This window comes from Lepidochelys kempii, chromosome 25 (genome assembly GCF_965140265.1).
Source record: "Lepidochelys kempii isolate rLepKem1 chromosome 25, rLepKem1.hap2, whole genome shotgun sequence".
In the NCBI taxonomy this organism is placed as follows: Eukaryota; Metazoa; Chordata; order Testudines; family Cheloniidae; genus Lepidochelys; species Lepidochelys kempii.
Window position 1 is genome coordinate 14,564,154 of NC_133280.1, and position 20,667 is coordinate 14,584,820.

Below are 20,667 nucleotides of genomic sequence, written 5' to 3' on the forward strand. Positions count from 1 at the left end.
GGCACAGAAATCTCAGCTGTTGGGAAGACCTGATCCAGAGTGGTATGGAAAGCAACATCCAAAAGTGAACATCAGATAGTCTCCTCAGCCTCTTCCTGTTCCAAGAATTTCTAATGTGAATACAAAATTTAAACCATTCCAAGAAGTTAAAGAGGGAAGAAATGAACTTGTACAAGGTCGTCATCGTCTCACTTTAGGAAACAAGAAAGTTAGAGCTGTCTAGAAGCCTAGAGGGAAAGGGAGTGGATGGAGCCATTAGCGATTGGAGAGAAGAGCATAGCTAGCGAGGGGAATTAATGGAGGACAGTTAAAGTAGGAATTTTGTCTGCTTTTGTAAGTCCTGCTGTAATGATATCCAGCCCACCTGTTTATGGCATTAGCACATTTAGTTTGATCTCATCAAAATTTAACAGACAAGGGACTGAGAGGAAGGTGCGGGAAAACATGTATAGGCATCCAAAAGCGATATGTAGCATTGACTAGAAAGGTGTTTTACTTACAGAATTGCATGTTGTCAGCAGGGTGGATTTAAAATCAAATTGATTTAAATCACTAGTCTGGAAACTCTATTTAATCATGGTTTTCTACATAAGAGTGCATTCTTGTTGGTTGTTATAACCTTAACACACATTCTTCACAACTCAGAGATGTAGGTGTCATTTTTAGAAAGTACACAATACATTTTTAAACAGTGATTTATTTTGAAAACTTTTCAGATTAGTTTTACAGCAATATCAAAAAATGAATGATTGTTTGGTTATTTCATTTACCAAACATAATTAAAGAAGATATTTATGAAATCATTGGGAGGTGAATGATCTCCAATTCAATAGGTTAATCATTAATATTTGGAAGATTTTCTTGCCGTGCTGTGTTAGAAGGAGAACATCGCCAGAGAGACATTTAAATGGTTTTAGTTAACTAAAACAACAACGTTATGGGTTCTGGATTTTTTCTTCAACAAAACAAACACGTCCCTCACTTCTCACACTTATCTCCAGACTTTCTCCTTGCCCAGATCTATTCCGCCCCCAACAATCTTCAATTCATTGAACTTTTTGAAACTTTGCACTTTTAGAGGTAAGGGATTGACGGTGTACATAAATGTGCAGAGGGACAATGGAGTTGAGGTCTGTTATTTCTCACCTCTGTATATTTATTTATTCTTGCTGTTAACAAACACGTTACCTCTGGGGAGACACGTCCACAGTTTGAGAACTGCAAAACTAAGCATCTCTGATGGTAGCTTCTAGACTGAGCACTGTGTCTCGTTGGGTAGATAGAAAGATTCACCTAAATAATCTGTACAGAAGCCTCTGGAACCCCATGAGATCGGGCCCCTAATCCATGAACTATTGGAACTCATTTACAAAATGTTTCTTAAACATGACATGACTGTATTGTCTCAACTGCAGAATTAGAATGTATAATCCCTGTACCATGATGAGGTCTCTTTGAGCTAGAATGTAGCTTTAGATAGGTTATCCAAAAAATCCGATTTAAATAAAAAAAATCCGATTTTTTATCCAGCCTGGCTGTCAGTGTGCTTTATGTTTCATGTTATGAAGTCTGTGGATTTTACTCACCCCCCAGTTCAGAAAAAAGTATTTTTTGGGGTAGGGAAAAAAAAAAACACCACAAAAACCAGCCTCCCTGTTCTAATGCAGAGGTCCTTCCTATGCGCATCCATAGCAATTGTGGACGTCAAGATTTTGAAAGCCTGCCTCATATTCTGCATGTAGTTAAAAAAAGAGCCAGTAATATGAACTGTTTTTAGACCCCTCAGATGAGTGCAGTGCACTGGTAGAACTGGCATGCCAGACCTGCAATGTAGCATCTTGAACTAGACAGCTCCAAAACATTTAAGCCCAAAGTCTGCTCTCAAATGCATACATGTAATTCCCAAGGACTTTGATCAGAGTGGTGTGCAAGCACATTTCTGGGAAAACAGGTCTCTAAAGAATTCAGAGCATGACTTGAATACCAAGCTTAGAAAAGCAAAGCAGACAGCAGTTTGTCCATTTGTTTATTGTCATTCAAATACTAAAAATCCCTCACAATACAATATACAGTTATTGATTTCAGGTTTTTCTTCCATTGAAATTGACTTATCAGGCTTTAGTGGGAATATTTTTTAAAATTTTTGTTTTATTATCAAAGATTTAGAGTCACAATAAATACGAGTGACAAAAAACATACCCTGCGCTTGCGTAACGTTACTCTGTTACAGTTTTTTCTTTGTTAAATGATTATAAATTTTTTTTAAAAAAGCACAATGCAAGTTATTTCGCTAAATGCAATATACAGCGTAACTCTGCCTTAAGCAGACAAACACTACTGCGGTTCCTTGAGGTCTTTTTGCATTATATATAGATATATATATTTATATATTTTCTAAAAAAAAAAAAAGACAACTGTGTCCCCCCCTTACAAAAGGAGAAAGTGACATATGAGCCAAATAGGGTTTCTGATGCGACCACTGTATAAGCCTTTTCCCTTCTACTGTGCTCTGAAACGAGTCTCCCATTTTCATTTTCTTAGCTGTACTTTGGTAAATCTTTTTTTTTTAGGAAGCAAAATTTGGTAACTAAATTTAATAATTAAGAGGTAACTGAATGGTTCCTAAAATAATGATCAAAAGTATCTATAGAAAACAAAACAAGGCTATCCAGAATTTAAGATTAACCAAAAAGAACCCTCCTCAGTATTACAGCTGGAATGCCATTTACAGGAATCCCTACAATACAAAAAAGTTAGCAAGTCAAACTTTACATGAACTGGAAAGCTGTCAAAATCTTCTACACTATAAAAATAAAAGGGTCAGCCAGGCCACTTTTCACGTTTCTGGGCAGAAAACAGGAATCTAGTCAATGCCCAAAATCAAACAGATAATAAATTAGGTTATAAAAAAATAAAATTAAAAAACCACACAGCTCCCAAATTTCAACACTGGTTCAAATGAAAGTCAGGGGTTTATTTCACAAGTTGCTAAAATCTAAGTACAATAGTTAGTCATTTTCATTATTACTGTATTATAAAATCTCGTAGTTGCAACGTCTCAAAGAAAGGTTATATGGCTTGCAAGAACCAACGCTGCTCTAACCCTCTCCCCAGGAGAGGGGGGAAGCAAGCAGCATTTGAGCAATGTCAAACCAGCTCATGCGGCAATTTGCAGCAAAGCAATGCAGGGTTGGGGGAATGGAATATGGGGCATGTTGCAATATGTACCACCTAAAGGAGATCAATTTGCATGTTGTACTATCAAATTGTACATCATCTCTTGCTCGGAGAGGAAGCTTTAGGTAAAATTATGCCTCACTTAAGAGGACTGGGGTGTGGGATACCTCTTTCCAGGCCCGTAAGAATGAGTCAGCAAACTACACTGCATTGGGCAGATCTGTAGGAGAAACAAATAGCCCTTCTGATGGCAGGAATTCCAAACATGACAGTAGTAAAAATAAACTGAAGATTTTGTTCTTACAACATCCCATAAGTTGAACAATAGATGTAGGTGTTGTTTTGTTATATATATTGTGGGAGGGCTGGAAGGGGCAGGTAAGGAGGAGAAATGCAAGTTATTTGGAAAGATTTGTTGCAAATCTTAATAGTTATTCTAAAGATAGTGTATAGAGTTTTAACTGGCCAGGTATAGCACATGCTCAACGGAATATATGCCTCTCAACCTACGGCCCGAGTAAGCCAATCTACCCACGTACACCACTTGAATCTTTTCTTGCTGCATTTTTAGCCAAACTTTTCAGAAACAGCATATGCAATAATTATCTTTAAATTACCTGCAACATCCCAAGAACAATAGATAAAAAACGATGTCAAAACTGTTTTTAGATCCATGCTGCATAATATCTGCAAAATGAGTTTTTGATCAATCTTTTACACTGTGTTCCTAAAATAATTCGGCCTCAGTATATTACTTTTAAGGGGAAAGAGAAAGTCCAAAATTATGCTGATACAATATGGTAGAGGGGGGTAAAGTCTACAAGATGCAATATGTGCAGGCTTTGATTTTTATTTAATCTTCTGGCCTTTGAGAGTTCTCATTATCCTGTCTACTGAAATTAAAGTTTTAAATGCTGCTATACCGATATGGGCACTCTCCAAAACAGCTTTGACATTGCTTTTAACAAGCAACTTTATTGCTTCTTCCCCTTCTTCCATCCCACTTCTGCAGCACTGGGCGAAACTACAGCTGCCCAACATCAGGAAGGGCACGCTTTTTGACCTTAGAAGTTGTTCATACCCTAGGTTTCCAAAAAGCCATTTGCGGGCACAAGATTGTAATTTGAGAAGTGAGATTTAAACTCAAACGCATTTTCGCCCAGGTCATTAAATAGAAATGGACAACTGTATTTGCGAGTGTGTAAGACAGGTATTTGTCAGGAACAAAAAAAATGCAAGGAACTGAAATACTTTCATACTGTGCAAAATAATATGCACGCTTTCTTTCTCCCCACCCCATCAAAACAAAACCCCCCACACCTTGGAATGAAAATAAAAAAAACAAAACAAAAAAAACCCCACAACCCCTCTTATCCTCATCTAGTTCTTAATACATTCAAAACAAAAAAGTCAAACAAATTCTAGGGCTTTATACAGCAAAAAATACCATTTTGCAAAACTAGGTCATCTATACTACTGGGTGTTTAAAAAAAATGTATCTAAATATTGATATTCACACAACAGAAGAGGGGTTAAAATAAACTTATCATAATGTGATAGGTGGATCTGAAAAGGGATGCCCTACACAGTAACTGTTTTAAATTAAGGATCTAACTGAAGCTGCTAAGAAAACAAATACCAGATTCAAAGTAGAAACTGGATAGTAACTCCCCCTTCCTCTATTTTTTTTTTATATATATATATATATATTTATAACTTTGAAAAGAATTCATATCAGCACTAGTTTTAGTACCAATATGCAATACAAGTAGCAAGGTATGTATTTCTGCCACTTGTAACCAACATAAAGTGAAAAAAACCAAACCCAAATGATTCTAAACGTATCCGTGTAATCCCAAAATATATTAAAACCACACAGAATCCTGTCCTTAAAGCAGGGTTACCTAAAGCTCTACCAAAACTGAAATATTGGAGTGATGTGATAGAGGGGAGCATGGAAGAATGGAATTCTAGGGATCAGGGTTAGGCAGTACTGCCTGAAGCATGCCCAACATGTGCTTGTACAGTCATCACACCACTAAAGCATGGACTAGGAAGGATTGCTTCTCCACTGATAACAGAGGGAAGAACCTGTTGCCCGACTCCTACCTTTCATCCTTCTGCTCCCTCCCCTCACCCTCCCCGATTACACACAGCTTCTGGAGCTCCTAGTTTTTGAATACAACTTCTCAAAAGAACAAAAAAAAACAAAAAAAAAAGTCTCTGGGAACTTTTGCAAGGGCCGACGCCTCTGTGCTGGATTAGAGAGACTGAACAAAGTACTGTTTATTGTTCAGAACATCAGGGTTTACACCATCAAGTGTCCACAAAGTCTATTTAACAGAATCCAATGAAAGTGAGAGGCCTACACTGCCTCCCACCTGCTGGGACTGTTGGGGCAGCAACCAGTCCATTAGAAATCACGACCAACTGGAATTTGAGTTTGCGCTTATTTATCATTAGCTCATTATTATAAATTGTAGATTGCCTTTCTGGGGTGGGGGAAAGAGGAGAAGCAAACATGAATTCAACCTGCTAAATGCATCTGCTATCACTGGGTTCATATTCCATTTTTCTTACAAGGAAGTGCATCCTTGATTGCCAGTGAACACTCTATGCTTGGTGACTAGCTAGCTCGTAAAGTAAAGAAACCAAAGGCAGATAGTCCTTTCAGTCCTCCTTTGTGCTGGTGACCACAAAACACCCCCAAACACCTAAATACACAAAGCCAAAAAAATAAGAATTTCTCCCCCTTCCTGACAGCCTTCACCATGAGCCAATCACAAGAATGTAATAGCCAAATGAGCTCAAGTCTGTTTCCACTCTCTTGGTATCATTTTCTCATAGCAAGGACAGCAGCACTCAATGGGATGAGGAACAATCTTCTTGCTTCCTACAAAGCTTGGGCAAATCCAGCTGGGTTTAAAGCAGATTCCACTGTATTGTGGTATTAAAAAAGAATGGCAGAAATAGGTAAGTCTTCCTCTTGGGCATTCCACTGCATTATTTCCATGTTGCAGATTGAGGGATGGATCGTGGGGGAATCATATCCAGGAGATATTCACGTTGACGGTCTACTGCTGAAGAAGTCTTGTGCACAGCTAAACTAGGGTTGACAAAAGCTAGAGCCCCACCTGACAAAATAGAAAAAGAGAAAGAAGTGAGTGTCACAGTATGCTTAGACTGTGAGACAAGAATAGTGGAAAATATACAGCTCAGTAAATGTCACCCAGATACTATGGGGATGGATGCTCTCAAAATATGAACACACCCTACCATCACCCAGAACAGGTCAGTCATTCAAAAGGAAAAGTCTCCACAACCATCTGCACAAATGGTAGCAAAACTTTCCTGATTGTTTAAAAGTCTTGTCATTAAGCTATCTGAGTTGACCAAATAATCAAATATTATTTCAATTCTAAATTAAATGGTATAAAAAGATTTCAATATGGGGCAGAAAAAACAAAGCCAGCAGAGAGCTAGCTGCTGCAGCAGCATCTCTTTCCTGGGGATTCCAAATACTGCTTAAAGGAAGAGACCAGAAGACATAACAGAAGTGAGGTCTCAGACCCTTTAACCTAAAAGGTTAAAATGCTAGTTTAACAGTTAAATATTCTGTGAAGCACATTGACAAGTATGTGTTGTAGCCTTTCCAACAGCAAAAGATCTATTATTTCCCACTTTCAGTAGAGGCAGATGATGTTTGTTTCAAAATTTTTGTTGATATTAACAGTACAGTATTAGCTGCATACCCAGGGCCTGACCCGTTCATTGCCCTACACCTTGGAAAATCATTTACACCGTAGGGTAAAACACAACCAACCATTCTCCTAGAGTAGAACTTTACAGCCACTTTGGACAGGTGTAAATAACTGTACCAAGTGTGAGGCGGTGGAGCAACAGGCCACTGCCCTTTATGCAAGGAGGTGCCAAAGAGTAACAAAGAATTAAGGTTGCTGGCCAACAAAATGCAACTAGCAACTACAAAGAAAAGAACACACAGAAAAAAAAGTCTACCTGTAGTGATGGGGGTCTTCTTCCAGGTAGTAGCATTGCTCTTGCTGACAGGTCTCTCAGCATGCTTACCTGGCCTACTACCAAGTGCTGCTGCAGTGGATGCATTCTGCAACTTGGGTGACTGACTAAATGCATGCAAGACTCCTCGGGTGGTTCCTGGGGGACCTCGGGACAGCTGGCTAGTCTAGTGCAAGAGAAGAATTAATTAGAAGGGCACAGGAATGCAAATTTGTGTACTGAACATTTTGCAAGACAACAGCTATGACAATCTTTTACTGGATTTCTCTTCTTCCTTTCCTCCTCCTACCACACCTGGTACTGGCCACAAACTTTATCTCTAAATCAAAATAAAAGCTGGCTTTTCTAGGTGTCAAAACCAGCTTATTTTTACCTTTTAAAAGTGAAATGCACATAAAAGGTGAGGCAGTCGTACTGAGCAGAAACAGCAAAGAAGGTAAGTACTGCGTAAACTTCCTCTCTCAGAAGCACCACCACACTGCAAGTCTGACCTACATTATCCATCCCTTGCCATTCCAGTTCTGGACTTCCTTGGCAGTGTTCCAATTCCATGGTGCTTTTGTGAGGTGTACAAGTGGGGACTGGGATTAGAAGACAACCAAGTGACTCAGTTTCATTTATGATCAGAGTTGCTATTTGAACCCAAGCCTCTGGCATGGACACGGGTTACACAACAACAGAGATCTTGCATCTCACAGCATCAGGAGTTCCTTTCACACCTCTCTATACGACGTTTCTAAGTGTTTCCTATCAAATTTGTGATTATCTAAATTAGGGAAATTTTTACGAGTAACTACACTGATGTACTTGCACTGAAGCAGAATTTCCTTGATTTAGACAAACCCAAAATTAAAGACATTTTTATATGCTACAAACTGTGCAAGAACGCAAGAACACAAAAACGGCCATACTAGGTAAGACCAATGGTCCATCTAGCTCAGCATCCTGTATTCCAACTGGTCAGTGCCAGATGCTTCAGTGGGAATGAACAGAACATGTCAATCATCAAGTGATCCATCCCATCATCCAGTCCCAGTTTCTGGCACTCAGAAGCTTAGGGTCACCCAGAGCATGGGATTGTGTCCCTGACCATCTTGGCTAATAGCCACTGATGGACCTATCCTCCATGAACTTATCCAATTCTTTTTTGGCTCTACAGTGTCACACAGAGCAGAGTTATTCTGCTCCTCTTGCCACCTCCCCTTCCAAAATAACACCCTGAGAACAACAAATGGACTCATTTTACCAGTGATATTGATTTTAAGTAGTAATCAAGCCATAAGTGAGCTAATCAACAGTTTATTATTTTGTACAAGTTTTTGCCTGTAATAGTTTTGCTGCTCTTTTATTCTTTCATTAATTGCTATTACAAATCTACACAGGGTCACTGGAATGTATCTGATCTGTACCAAGTTATAGGATGGCAGAGAGCTTGGTTGTGGTTTTAAAAGAATGCTGTCCCAAACGTGCTCCTTAGCGTGGGATTCTGGAGTTTACGTGGGAGCAGTTCAGTTGAAACAAGGTGAGAAGAGCGGTCTTTGAAATTGAAATATTTTAACTAAAATTAGAATTTAAGTGTCCTGTTGATACCCAACCTCCTGCCTAAACAACCATGAGTTCTTTAACATTTCAGTCAATATCTAAAAATGGAGCTCTTCCAAGCATTACAGCAATGGCTCTATGACCTCTGTCACTGGGCCCTCCCACTGGTGTTACAGCCAAGGACACATGCTATTTGGTGGCTACTAGAAGGTGGCGTAACACACCAGTGTTGATAAAAACCTTCTCTCCTTCCCTGGAGTGCTGGGGGCACCCTTCCCCTTTGAATATGCAGGCTTATGCCCTTATTTCTTAATAAGAGCTGGATGTGACTCTTCAGATTCATCAGTGTTCCTCCTCAATCTGCCAGAGAAGGTTTTTGAAACAGTGCAAGTGTCTCCCCATGATGCCTCTCCAGAAGTAAGTGTTTGTTCTCTGCTACTTTAGGAGCAGAGCTCACATCTCAACCTTAGGATTCCCTTACCATAGCACACTGGAGTATTAACAGGGCAGCCAAAAACTTAATTCAAAATACGCTTCAGAGCTTATACAACAAGCTCTTCTTGTATCAACTTTCACACCTGTGTGTGGTGCAAAACAAGTGCATGGGCTTTTAAAACGTATGGCAGGAGCACAATGGGCATGTACAGCAGAGGAAGCCTTGCTCGATTATCTGCAATGGCTAATTTAGTACTGAAGGATTCCTACCTGCTTGAGTGAGTGGTGCTGGACTACAGGTTCTGACTTGGTCTGTGCAGGAGAAGCAGTCTGTTGCAGTATCCGCTGCTCGATCTCCTGCTCTTGCTGCAGTGCTTTCACAAAGGCAGCCTTCAGCCGATTAGTGTGCTCAGCCTTGAGGGCCTTTTTCTGATTTGATGTCATACAGGTTTCACACATAATGGTTCCATTCTTCTCTTCCCTCCAGCGGCAAGTGAAGTCAGTCTTACATTGAGCACACATATAGGGCTCCTGAGATGAGGCTGTGACTGAAACTTTACCTGTGGAATGCAACCAGGTTAGCTCACCACTGCAGGTTCTAAAGAGTCTATGCTTTTGTTCACAAGCTCCCATCACTCCAAGTGGGTGTCCGTTTATGTTCCTATTTTATCCTTTTTATCCTCACACACAGTTTCATTTACTACTCTTAGTAATAATTTTAACCAATTTTTATCTGTGCATCAAGCAAGTCTGAATCTTGGCAACAAGGAGTTACTTACCAAAGCAGACTACCTAAAGAATACATAGTGGAGCCACACACCATCCCAGAGCCATGGGAGTTAAATAAAGCCCGCTCCTCACAAAAACTAGATCAGAAGATTTTTGCAAGAAAATACTGGCGTGTAATTCTTCCCTTACCCTTGTATTCAGACTTCTAAAAGTATCATTACTGGCCAGCAACTACTATGGCTTTATGCTTCTGGTTTCTAAATCCTTATCTGTGAAGTAAATTTTCCTCACTTTGTGCCCTCCCTCCTTTCCTACTGCTAAAATGAAAGCCAAAAATTACTATTTTAAACTGCCCCAAAGTATATTAGACACTTGAAAGGCAATATAGTCCTTGTGGCAAGGAAACGAACGTCTAATTTTTTGACATGACAAAATAAGTATGATCATTAAAAAATAAAGATGAGAGAAAGGGTTAAGGAAGGATAAGAGCTACATTTATAAAGTCACATGGCTATTTTGCACATCTGGACAGTTTTGTTCGGTTGGCAATACATCTTTCATCTCTTTTTTAAACTGAGGGACACTCCAGTCTTCATTCTAGACCCTGTCCACCAATATTAGTATAAAATTTTTTTTTAAAAATAGTCTAATTACCAAAATGCGTATATAAATCATGATCTTGGTCCTACCCTCTGCATTACTGTCATCCTTTGTTGCAATAGGTCTAACCTATTCTAGACAGGGACCTGTCAAGTCTATGGCATGAAAACCGTCTATTTAAGGTTATTTACAATTTTTCTCAATATCCAAACAATTGACTAAACCACATATACAACAACATTTGACAATAACCTCACAGGATCATCATGAAAGATTATGCATGGGTTAAAAATGGTCATCCCCCCCCCCCAAGAAACAAACCAACAGGTAGTACACACACGCGGATTCTTGAAGCCCATATAGTACAACCTCAATTTTCTGAAGGGTTTCAGACATCTGAAGTCTTCATAAAAAACCCAGGGTTTAGATGGGAAGCATTGCTGTCAAATGGACATGACCAATATTTAGTTAACCTGAAGTTAACTAAATGGGGTTATATTGTATGCAGAAGTTAGCTATGATGACCTGTATAAAGTCTCATAATACAAAGTAAATGCCTTTTAAAAAGTATTCTCCCTTCCTCATTCTTTAAAAACACTTGTATAAGCAAAACCTCTTTAAACATTTGTTTTCTGCATGTCTTTTCCCATCTCTCTCGGTTACCAATGTGTGTCTACATAAGACCTTCCTAATGTCTCATCACCCTGTCTTATGAAAGGAGACTCAAGGAGCTTTGCTTGTTTAGCCTAAGCAAAAGAAGGCTGAGGGGAGATATGACTGCTCTCTATAAATATACCAGAGGGATAAATACCAGGGAGGGAGAGGAATTATTTAAGCTCAGTACCAATGTGGACACAAGAACAAACTGATATAAACTGGCCATCAGGAAGTTTAGACTTTAAATTAGACGAAGGTTTCTAACCATCAGAGGAGTAAAGTTCTAGAACAGCCTTCCAAGGGAAGCAGTGGGGGCAAAAGACCTATCTGGCTTCAAGATTAAGCTCAATAAGTTTATGGAGGAGATGGTATGATTTTGGCAATTAATTGATCTTTGACTATTAGTGGTAAATAGGCCCAATGGCCTGTGATGGGATGTTAGATGGGGTGGGATCTGAGTTACTACAGAGAATTCTTTCCTGGATATCTGGTTGGTGAGTCTTCCCCACATGCTCAGGGTTTAGCTGATTGCCATATTTGGGGTCGGGAAGTAATTTTCCTCCAGGGCAGATTGGCAGAGGCCCTGGGGGTTTTTCACCTTCCCCTGCAGCATGGGGCATGGGTCACTTGCTGGACGATTCTCTGCACCTTGAAGTCTTTAAACTATTATTTGAGGACTTCAATAGCTCAGACATAGGTGACAGGTTTATCGCAGGAGTGGGTGGGTGAGATTCTGTGGCCTGTGTTGTGCAGGAGGTCAGCCTAGATGATCATAATGGTCCCTTCTGACCTTAATATCTATGAGTCTATCCTGCCCAAGTCCCCACAAGCTAGGATTAACAGCAAAAGAATGGTTTCCAGGAGGAAGATGGATTGTGACATCAGTGAATGGATTAGGTAAGAGACACAAGATTATTAGTAAGGGTGAAAGCTATTCATACCTAAATATTGATTTAAAAAAAGTATATTTTTAAACTTTACTGAAGTGTGGCAATGGATCTTTAGGGAAAAGAACCTTACAGAAGCTGAGCCCACCTAGCGACATACTAATAACCCACTTGTGACTAGCATGACTAACCTGCTAGGAGGAGAGAATAGTAAGAGGGTCACAATTCCCAAGGAAAGCCAGCTGTACTTTGGGGGTGGATTTGATGGCTCTGGATTAGACACAAAGCAGCCAATTGAAATCAGATCCATGTGAAGGGAGTCACTTTTAAGCACAGTTCTAGTAGTCACAAGTATTCAAGTCACCTCTCTGCCCCCACATGAAATCAATCATCATAAACTGCAGTCTTATTGGCTTATTCAGTCTCCGAGGCCAAAGACTGAACAGGCAATAGAAAGTGAACCACTTTCTTATTGTGTTTTAAGAGATGGTTGCCTCCAGGTCAAATTTATAACAAACTAGTGAGGCAGCATGGTGTGTGGTGTCCACTCTACCACCACTGACTGGAACAGTGAGTTTGTTCTTGGGGTGGTTTTTACTTTACTGTGCAAGCACTGCCTAAAAGCCTCAGAGTCAATGACCCAATGTGAAATTGAATAGGTGGTTGAATAAAAAAAAAAAAACACCTTCCAAAGGAACAGGAGGCAGATCTATGGGTCTTCAAGGTTATAACTTCAGAGGTTACCTGTGTAGAAATCTTTGTTGTCTAGCCAAGTCTTAACTACAGTCCTCATACTTAAAGCTCCATTGCAAAACAAAATGATCAGATCTAGGTCACGTTGAACGTGGAGGTCAACTTCCTTCATCTTCAGCAAGCAAATTAAAGCTTTTTCAATTACACAAATTCGGTTAATTTGGAAATGCAAATACTCTTTGCTTTTAGGAACAAGTTGGGATAGAAACCCACTGAGATTTCCAGGTAATGTCCACACCAGAATATTATTCTGAAACACGTCCTCTACCCAGTAAGATTCTCTGAGGAGGGCCACAGAGAATTGAAGATAAGGGCAAGGAAGCTTTCTAGAGCAGGGGTTCTCAAATTTCATTGTACCACGACCCCCTTCTGACAACAAAAATTACTATACGACCCCAGGAGGGGCTGCAGGGAGAGAACTGAAGCCTGAGCCCACCCAAGCCACACCGCTGCCTAAAGGCTTCAGCCCCAGACAGGAAGCGTGTAACCTGAGCCCCAGTGTCCAGGGCTGAACCGCTTGGGCTTTGGCTTCCACCCCAGACCCCAGCAAGTCTAAGCCAGCCCTGGTGACCCCATTAAAATGTTGTTGCGACCCACTTTGGGGTCCCGATCCACAGTTTGAGAACTGCTGTTCTAGAGAAAAAAGTTCTTACAATCAGTATCCAGCACCCAAGAATCCAGGATGATCGTGGGCTTCTAGAAAGCCCAGAATTAGAGAACACAAATTTGAAAGCCACAGAGATTACTGAAACCAATATTACATTTTTGTTCGCAGTTTACTTAACTACTGTGGGAGAACCCAAAATATTTCTTCTGAGACAGCCATGATTAAAAGGCATTACTACTCAAACTCTTCTTAGGAGATAAGGAAGGGCCAGCACCGTCTCTTTTCCCTGAGGCTAAGGAGGCATCCTCCACCACATAAACCAAGAATATTAAAGAAATAAATTGAGTACTTCTGCTGCACTTTGCATTTAAAACTGCTGTGCAAAACCACCACCTCTTTGAGGAAGGTATGTATTATTTCCATTTTTAAGATGAAGAAATTAAGGAAGAGATTGAGCAATTTGGAGAAATCCACATGGTATCAGTGACTGAACTAAGACTAAGTTGCATGCTCTCAACACTAACTCAGGCTGCTTCTAAAACAGGCGAGGGTGGTGAGAGAAGTCACAGCACTTGAAATCAATGTACTTATATTAACGAGTCTAGCATATTTTAAAGCCCTCAATAAGCAAGCCTAAATTATCTGGTACTATCTTACCTTGAGTTTCTAGCAAGTTCTGCACTACTTCCTCCAAACCAACCAGGTAAATGAATTCGTTGTTGGCTGCACTTGGCAGGAAATTCATCTCTGGTGCAGGTGGTTTAGGAGGTGGGATCTCCAGTAGCGTCTTCTCCAGCTGCTTGCGCAGTGCAAGTTTGGCAGCAGCTTGCCGGCTGGCTGGGGATTCACTGGAGTTCACTATAGAAGCAACACTGGTAGTAGTAGCATTAGCCTGAGCTGATGTCACTGTTGTACCTTTTATTGAAGTAGGTGAGGCCTTAAAGAAAATACAAACATGGTTATTGATCAGAATACAACTGCCTTGATAGTTTAATCCCTATAGCCCATTCTAATCTTGTCCTCTCAGAGATAACCAACGAAGAGCCAACTAGTATCAATTGTGATAGTAGACCAGCGTCCACATCACAAAAACTATTTGGAACTGGATTAAGCCACCTCTCACCAAAAAACTAATTTCACATACCCTGACGTCTATTCTGTGGGCTATGACTTGTGCCCTTGATATAAATGGGTCACCTATAAGTGCAATACTAGGCATTCCATTACCAGGCATCTAGTCCTAGCAAATACTTTTCCAGAGTTCTTAACTTTTGCTCATTGACCATTTTTTGCAGTGTATTCTTAGAAGCTTGAAAAGGCCATTTACAGTACTTCCCCTTAATATTTTGTCCTTTTTGATATGACAAATGCTGACTTTTCCCTGCATAGATTATGAATCATAAGCCAATAGTTTGCTTTTGTCTCCGTCACTGGTTCACTAACAGAAATGCACTGTGCATTTTGGGTTCTGCTTAAATAGTGGTTATTTTATTTATGTGAGAAAATGCTTCCTTAGAAGAGAGAAGGGGGTAGAAGGAAGGAAGAGAAGAGAAACTAAAACTGATTCTGGGTAACATTTCCAACTAAACATGCCCAGTATAGTAGCTGAGGCCCAAAATTTGTCCACAACATTTATGTTCCTTCCAAGTCTTGTTGTGTCATACCCCAGGACGTTACATATTTCCTCTGTCTTCTCAGAGACAATACAAAAAATGCACTAAATTTACAGGTTTCAGAGTAACAGCCGTGTTAGTCTGTATTCGCAAAAAGAAAAGGAGGACTTGTGGCACCTTAGAGACTAACCAATTTATTAGAGCATAAGCTTTCGTGAGCTACAGCTCACTTCTTCAGAAGTGTCAAAAGTTAAATGCATTTTAAATTAACTTAAATGAATAGATTTTTATTGGGAATGAACAAATTCATATGGACTGTTCTTTTCCCTCGTATGTGCATATATTATCTAGAGCTTTTGCAAACTTTGAATAAAGATACTGCCTGCAAGCAAAGAACAAAGAGCGGAGTAGTAACAATAATAACCACTTACATCAGTTAGGAGAGAAGACTGCAAACAGAGTAATGAGATGTAGCAACTGGACAAATCAGTAATTGTATTTAGTCTCAAAAGAACAGAAGTGAATAGTGTTCTGTATCTTTTGGATCTCACCTGTGGTATATTGACAAGCAGGCTGGTATTGGGAACATTGGCAATGCGGATTAAACCCTGTTGTATAATTCTCTGTCCCTGAATCTGTACACTGGGGACGGATGCCCGTGGTGCCAGAAGCAGTGGAGGTGGCCCCGTGCTGGAGTGCTGTCGGATGTTGTGGATTTGCTGGGGAGAAACAGAGATGGGCTGATGCAATGGTTCCATGAAGGATGGGATGGAGAGTGTTAGAGAAAGTGGAAAACAGTGCGTGAGAGGTGAGGTAGGATGAAATGATGTGATGGAAATGATGCAAGTCAGGGAACAAAAAACAAAAACACAACACAACAACATTAACATCATTGTCAAAAGCCGCAGCTTCATTTTGACTGTAAATGCATTCCCAGAGAAGCAACATAGAATGCAACATTAGAAAAGATGCTTAGCTTCAGACCATTGTGTTGATCAAGGCCAAAATGGTTAGATTTTTGGCTTAAGTTTTGAAGTCAACAGTTCTTTTCAAAAATGTATAGCTCCTAATAGTCTGTTTAAATTTTAAGATTATTAGTGCAGCTATTCTACTTTAGAGTGAACAAGTTTTTTGCATATTAATCAGGACTGAAAGGAAACTAAATCCCAGGTGCCATACCTTCTTTCTTAACATTAGCCATCCAGCAGGCACAGATGGTTTAGTTAAAAAAAAAAAAAAAAGTAGCCCCATGACTGCAAAATAAATCTGCACTGAGCGAGATAAAAGTTTCCCTGGATCACACAGTGATCACGTAAATTCAGTAAGATCCACTGGAGGCAACTCTCTCCCCTCCCCACCTTGCTTCTTTGGTGCAACCACTACTTTCCCCTCATAGACGACAAAAGGGCTTAAAAACAAGACACCTTCACAGCATTTTCCGTTCTCCAGTTTGCTGTCTCATTCTAGCAGCCCGTCAGTCAATTTGACAATGAAGGCATTGAGAGAGATTAAAACATACATCAGAGGTGAAACTGATAAAACAGGAAAAGTAAGTAGAAAAATGTTTTAAGAACCAAAAACACAGTAGGATTAAGTCTTCTACATTGATCTGCTGGGTAAAGCTTGCCTAATAGTAGTACTCTGCATCACCATAGGAGACCTGGATTAGTCCTCAGCATAAGTCTCTTAGGAGTGACAGTGCATTTAGTCAGCACACATTGGAAGGACCTTGCAACACGCAACAGTAATGCATCCAGTCTATTAAGGAGGGGGTCTTACAAGAACCTTATCCCACCCTCTTGGGTAAGGAGAATGGTGATCATGACTCAGAGCCTTGAAGTTGGAATGTAAAAGTGGAGAGAATTCATGAGACAATCCCCTAAGCCCTGCGGGGAATGGAAAGAAAGAACATACCTGATGCGGTGAGGGAGACCTTCCACCACACCAATTCTTACCTGTGCTCCTCTGACAAGAGGTGGCATTACTATCTGTGTATTCTGCTGAGATCCCAGTTTTGAAGATGCTTGTTGCCCTCCACGGACCAATGGAGGGGGAATAACAGTGCCCGGTATACGTGAAGAAGAGGTCTACAAAACAGAGGAGCATTTACTTTTAAATTTATTTTTTAGAAAAACAGAACATGCTTATCTATATAGATGTTTATATTTAGTTTCTCACAGTGGTATTTGACTGTATGCCTACGTCATTTGCAAACACTGCACTGCCATGCCTTCCTTGTGAATACCCAAAGAAATTTTTCTTTTTTCTACTTCCTCTCTCTCCTCTTTACTTGCCTTAATTTGTCTATCTGCTGAGCTGTTTTTGGTATTGAGGGAACGCTATAGGCGAGTCTCAGACCTTACACTGAACATAAAGGCACAGAGGTTCATTATTCAAAACTGCTTCAGTGAGAAAAACAAAGATTTCAATTATAATAGGGTATCCATTCTAGGGTGGATAACTTTTTACTACATGAAATACAGCTTTATACATCTGGGTATCTGTTCACTTAGAGAAGCCAAAAATTGGCCACTGTTCATGAGTTAAGGTTCTCACAAATGCACTGGAGCTTCCCCTTTCACTATTTATAGTAAGTAATAAAACTTCATACTTTGAAGGGCATAGGGGAAGCTAATGTTCACTTATATTGTGCTTTTCATTCAAGAATTCAAGAAATGCTTTACAAACATTAAATAAACTTTGCAAAATTCAGGAATTATTGCAATTTTACAGTTAAACAGATAGAGAGAGGTAAAGTAACTTGCCCCAAATTCGTACAGCAAGTAAGAGACAGAACAGCAACAGAACCCAGGAGTCCTGACTCTAACCACTAGACTATATGCCTTCCATGACTGAAAAAATTTCCACTGTCTTTGTTACTTGAAAATTTCATTTGTGGTGCAAGTTCCTCCTAAAATGCTGTCTTTAGTGAGGGCAGCTGTCTCTCTGTGCAATAGAAATAAAGAATCTGTCAACCTTTGAGTTGATCATTTTATTCTAGTGCCCTGAAACTTGCTTATGATGGTAGGATAGTTTCACAGCAAAATTAAGCAGCGTGCTCTTTGGCCAAAGGCTCTTTCAGCACCTCTTATCTTATCAGGCCCTAAATCAGTCAGGAAAGTGCACTTGGAATTTGACTAAAAATCAGCCACTGGAAGATATTATTATAGGGGTTTTCTCCCCCACTCCCAGTCTTAAAAGCTTATTGTAACTGGATTCATGGGGTTAGCACTGGTTTAATCAATAAAAAGAATGCCACTTGGAACCAAACTCTTTTTGTGACAACTAACCAGACTCTAGACATCCAGTCCTGTGAAATAAAACTTGCAGGATGCTTTTTGTGTTCATTACCTGCTACTGTACAACTTTGCTGGAATGTTTATTAAGATTAGAAGTAGGAGAGATGTCATCAACATATTACTATGTCTCCACCCAGCAATATATGGAGCAACTTTGCTAGATCTATATTGAAAATTATCCCTCCTATTACTATGCACTTTCATTTCCACTGCGTGCCCCAAACCTGGCAACATCTGAGGCCCCCATGCTAACCTGAAGGGATGGTTTGCCAGAAGGAACATTCTGTGTTCCCCGCACCAATGGGGGAGGGGTGGCCACAGCACTCCCAGAGGAACCAGGAGGCTGTAAGAGAAAAAACCAGAAAGACAGACCCGTGAGAGGGTATGAGCAGAATTGGAGCAATGAAGGAAAATAAAAATATTTGCTTCCTTATAACTCAATGATCTCTCTCTCACACACTCACAGTCTAACTGGCATGTTTAAATCCCTAAATTAGCGTTCAAGTATAGATAAGGGATTCATTCATTCTTACTCGTGTACACACACACACACACACCCCCCTTTGTAACGTCTTTAAAAGTAATTATATAAAAACAGTTTAGTAATTTACAATACATTTTAAAATGAGCTATTTAAAAATTAAATAGGTCTCAATATACAACCTAATTCAGTCCCCAATGCATGGGCAAACGTCATTAATTGTTAAGGACTGTTACCCAAAAACTAATCGGGATATTAAGAAAGCATTCTAAAAATGCGTTGTTCCATTCTACTTAGTCAATTCAATATCCAAAGTTCACTTCATGAGTGTTCAGCAGCAGATTATGTAATGCATGTACCCAACACATCTAATTGGTTTCAGTGAACAAAAATGTGAGTTTAAAAACAAAGGACTCCAAAAGAAAAATATCACAAAAAAGTCAGGGAAATAAAACAGTTCTCCTTTCCCACCTCCAATGTGAGCTGAAATGCATTTAAATATGTACAAAAACTGTTAAGATCCATAAAGTTACACAAATTTTAAAGTAAAGTTAAACAGGAAATGATTTTCAACTATTCATCTGCCAAGACTAGAATTCAGAATTTTGAGTTTCCCTTGCATGGGTTTATCAGTAACATCTAAAGCAGAGTAAGGGATACAGCACTTTGCTACTGGTTCTGTGTGTTTGTGACTCTTAGATGTTCATACCTTTCAAAAGTATTTTGGTGATATTAATGCGGGAAAATATTCTATTAAGGATTTGGATTATTTGTTTAAGGATTTTAAGTGCACAATATTCACACAGATGCTTAAACTGTCAACATGTCTTCAAATTAAAAAGCATAAAACTGATTAATGGACAGTTTTACAGTGTTTTATCAGGAAAACTAAAAACAGCGAAAACACGAAGACTAAGAGGACATGATGCACTAGGGAAGAGCCATATATTCAACAGCAAAGTTCTGGTAAACTATTGTATATAATTTTAAGAAGGGATATACTGCAAAGCTCTTACACTACAAATGCATATTCAAAGTCAGTGGAAAGGATACCACCTTTGAAAAGGTTAATTTAAATAAGTATTCTGAATACAAAGATTCCAAAAGATAACTTCTGTATTTAAAATGGGGAATACCACTGGAACTAGAATGAACTTTTAAAGTGCATTCTCTGTATATACTACCCATTTTGTAGAGAGGAAGAATAGATTTTAAAAGGCCTTTACTTTTACTGTTGTTGGACTGCCAGACTGGATTGTTTTGAGAAACAAGGAAATTCACTTAATGTTTGGAGAAAATAGCTTTTTCTGTTAAAGAGATATTCTGAAGTTTTACAGTACAATTCGATTTGAAAGTTATACAGGGTACCACAAATTATGGCAACAACCATGCTGGCAGTGTTTAGAAACCAAAAAACACAAGTTGTTAAAAATCTGTGGGGAAATCAATACCTTCTGAGTAGTGGTCTCTTTCTGTATTTGACTCTGCCGCAGCTTTTTCAATAAAACAAGTTTTGCTTCTTCTAACCGTAACTCTTCTTTTAGCTGTTTAATCATTCTCTCACGCTCCTCTGGGCTGCTCTTCTGTAAGGCCAGTTAAGATATTTGGGGGTGGGGTAGAAAGGAAAAAAGATGATAAAGTACAAGTAACAACAACCTACAGCAGAATAACTCAATGGGACTAACAGCATTCATCTGGAATCTGTGGACATAAAAACTAAGTGCTGAGAAAGAGCTCAAAGCAAAAGCAGGCTTTAAAATTCATCCTTTACTAAACTCAGAAAATTAACAACTCATTTTGCTTTAAACAAAAAAAGTTTCTACTTCTGAAGAGGGAATACTGTGCTATTTTA

General features: G+C 39.4%; 1 protein-coding gene across 17 annotated transcripts in view; it reads right to left on the bottom strand.

Annotated features, from left to right (window-relative positions):
• Nucleotides 1-679: 679 nt before the first annotated feature.
• GATAD2A (GATA zinc finger domain containing 2A) overlaps nt 680-20,667 on the bottom strand; it is a 113,975-nt gene continuing 93,987 nt past the window's right edge. For 11 of the 17 annotated variants that reach the window (XM_073323950.1, XM_073323945.1, XM_073323946.1 and 8 more), the window contains 8 exons: nt 20,267-20,406; nt 18,588-18,677; nt 16,991-17,122; nt 15,587-15,775; nt 14,080-14,359; nt 9,460-9,749; nt 7,195-7,378; nt 680-6,311 (listed from right to left, as the gene is read on the bottom strand). In XM_073323950.1, coding sequence (XP_073180051.1) covers nt 6,181-6,311; nt 7,195-7,378; nt 9,460-9,749; nt 14,080-14,359; nt 15,587-15,775; nt 16,991-17,122; nt 18,588-18,677; nt 20,267-20,406 — 1,436 coding nt within the window. In that variant the 3' untranslated portion in view covers nt 680-6,180. The remainder of the gene's footprint in view (nt 6,312-7,194; nt 7,379-9,459; nt 9,750-14,079; nt 14,360-15,586; nt 15,776-16,990; nt 17,123-18,587; nt 18,678-20,266; nt 20,407-20,667) is intronic. The other 6 variants (XM_073323954.1, XM_073323952.1, XM_073323955.1 and 3 more) reach the window with 6 other exon arrangements.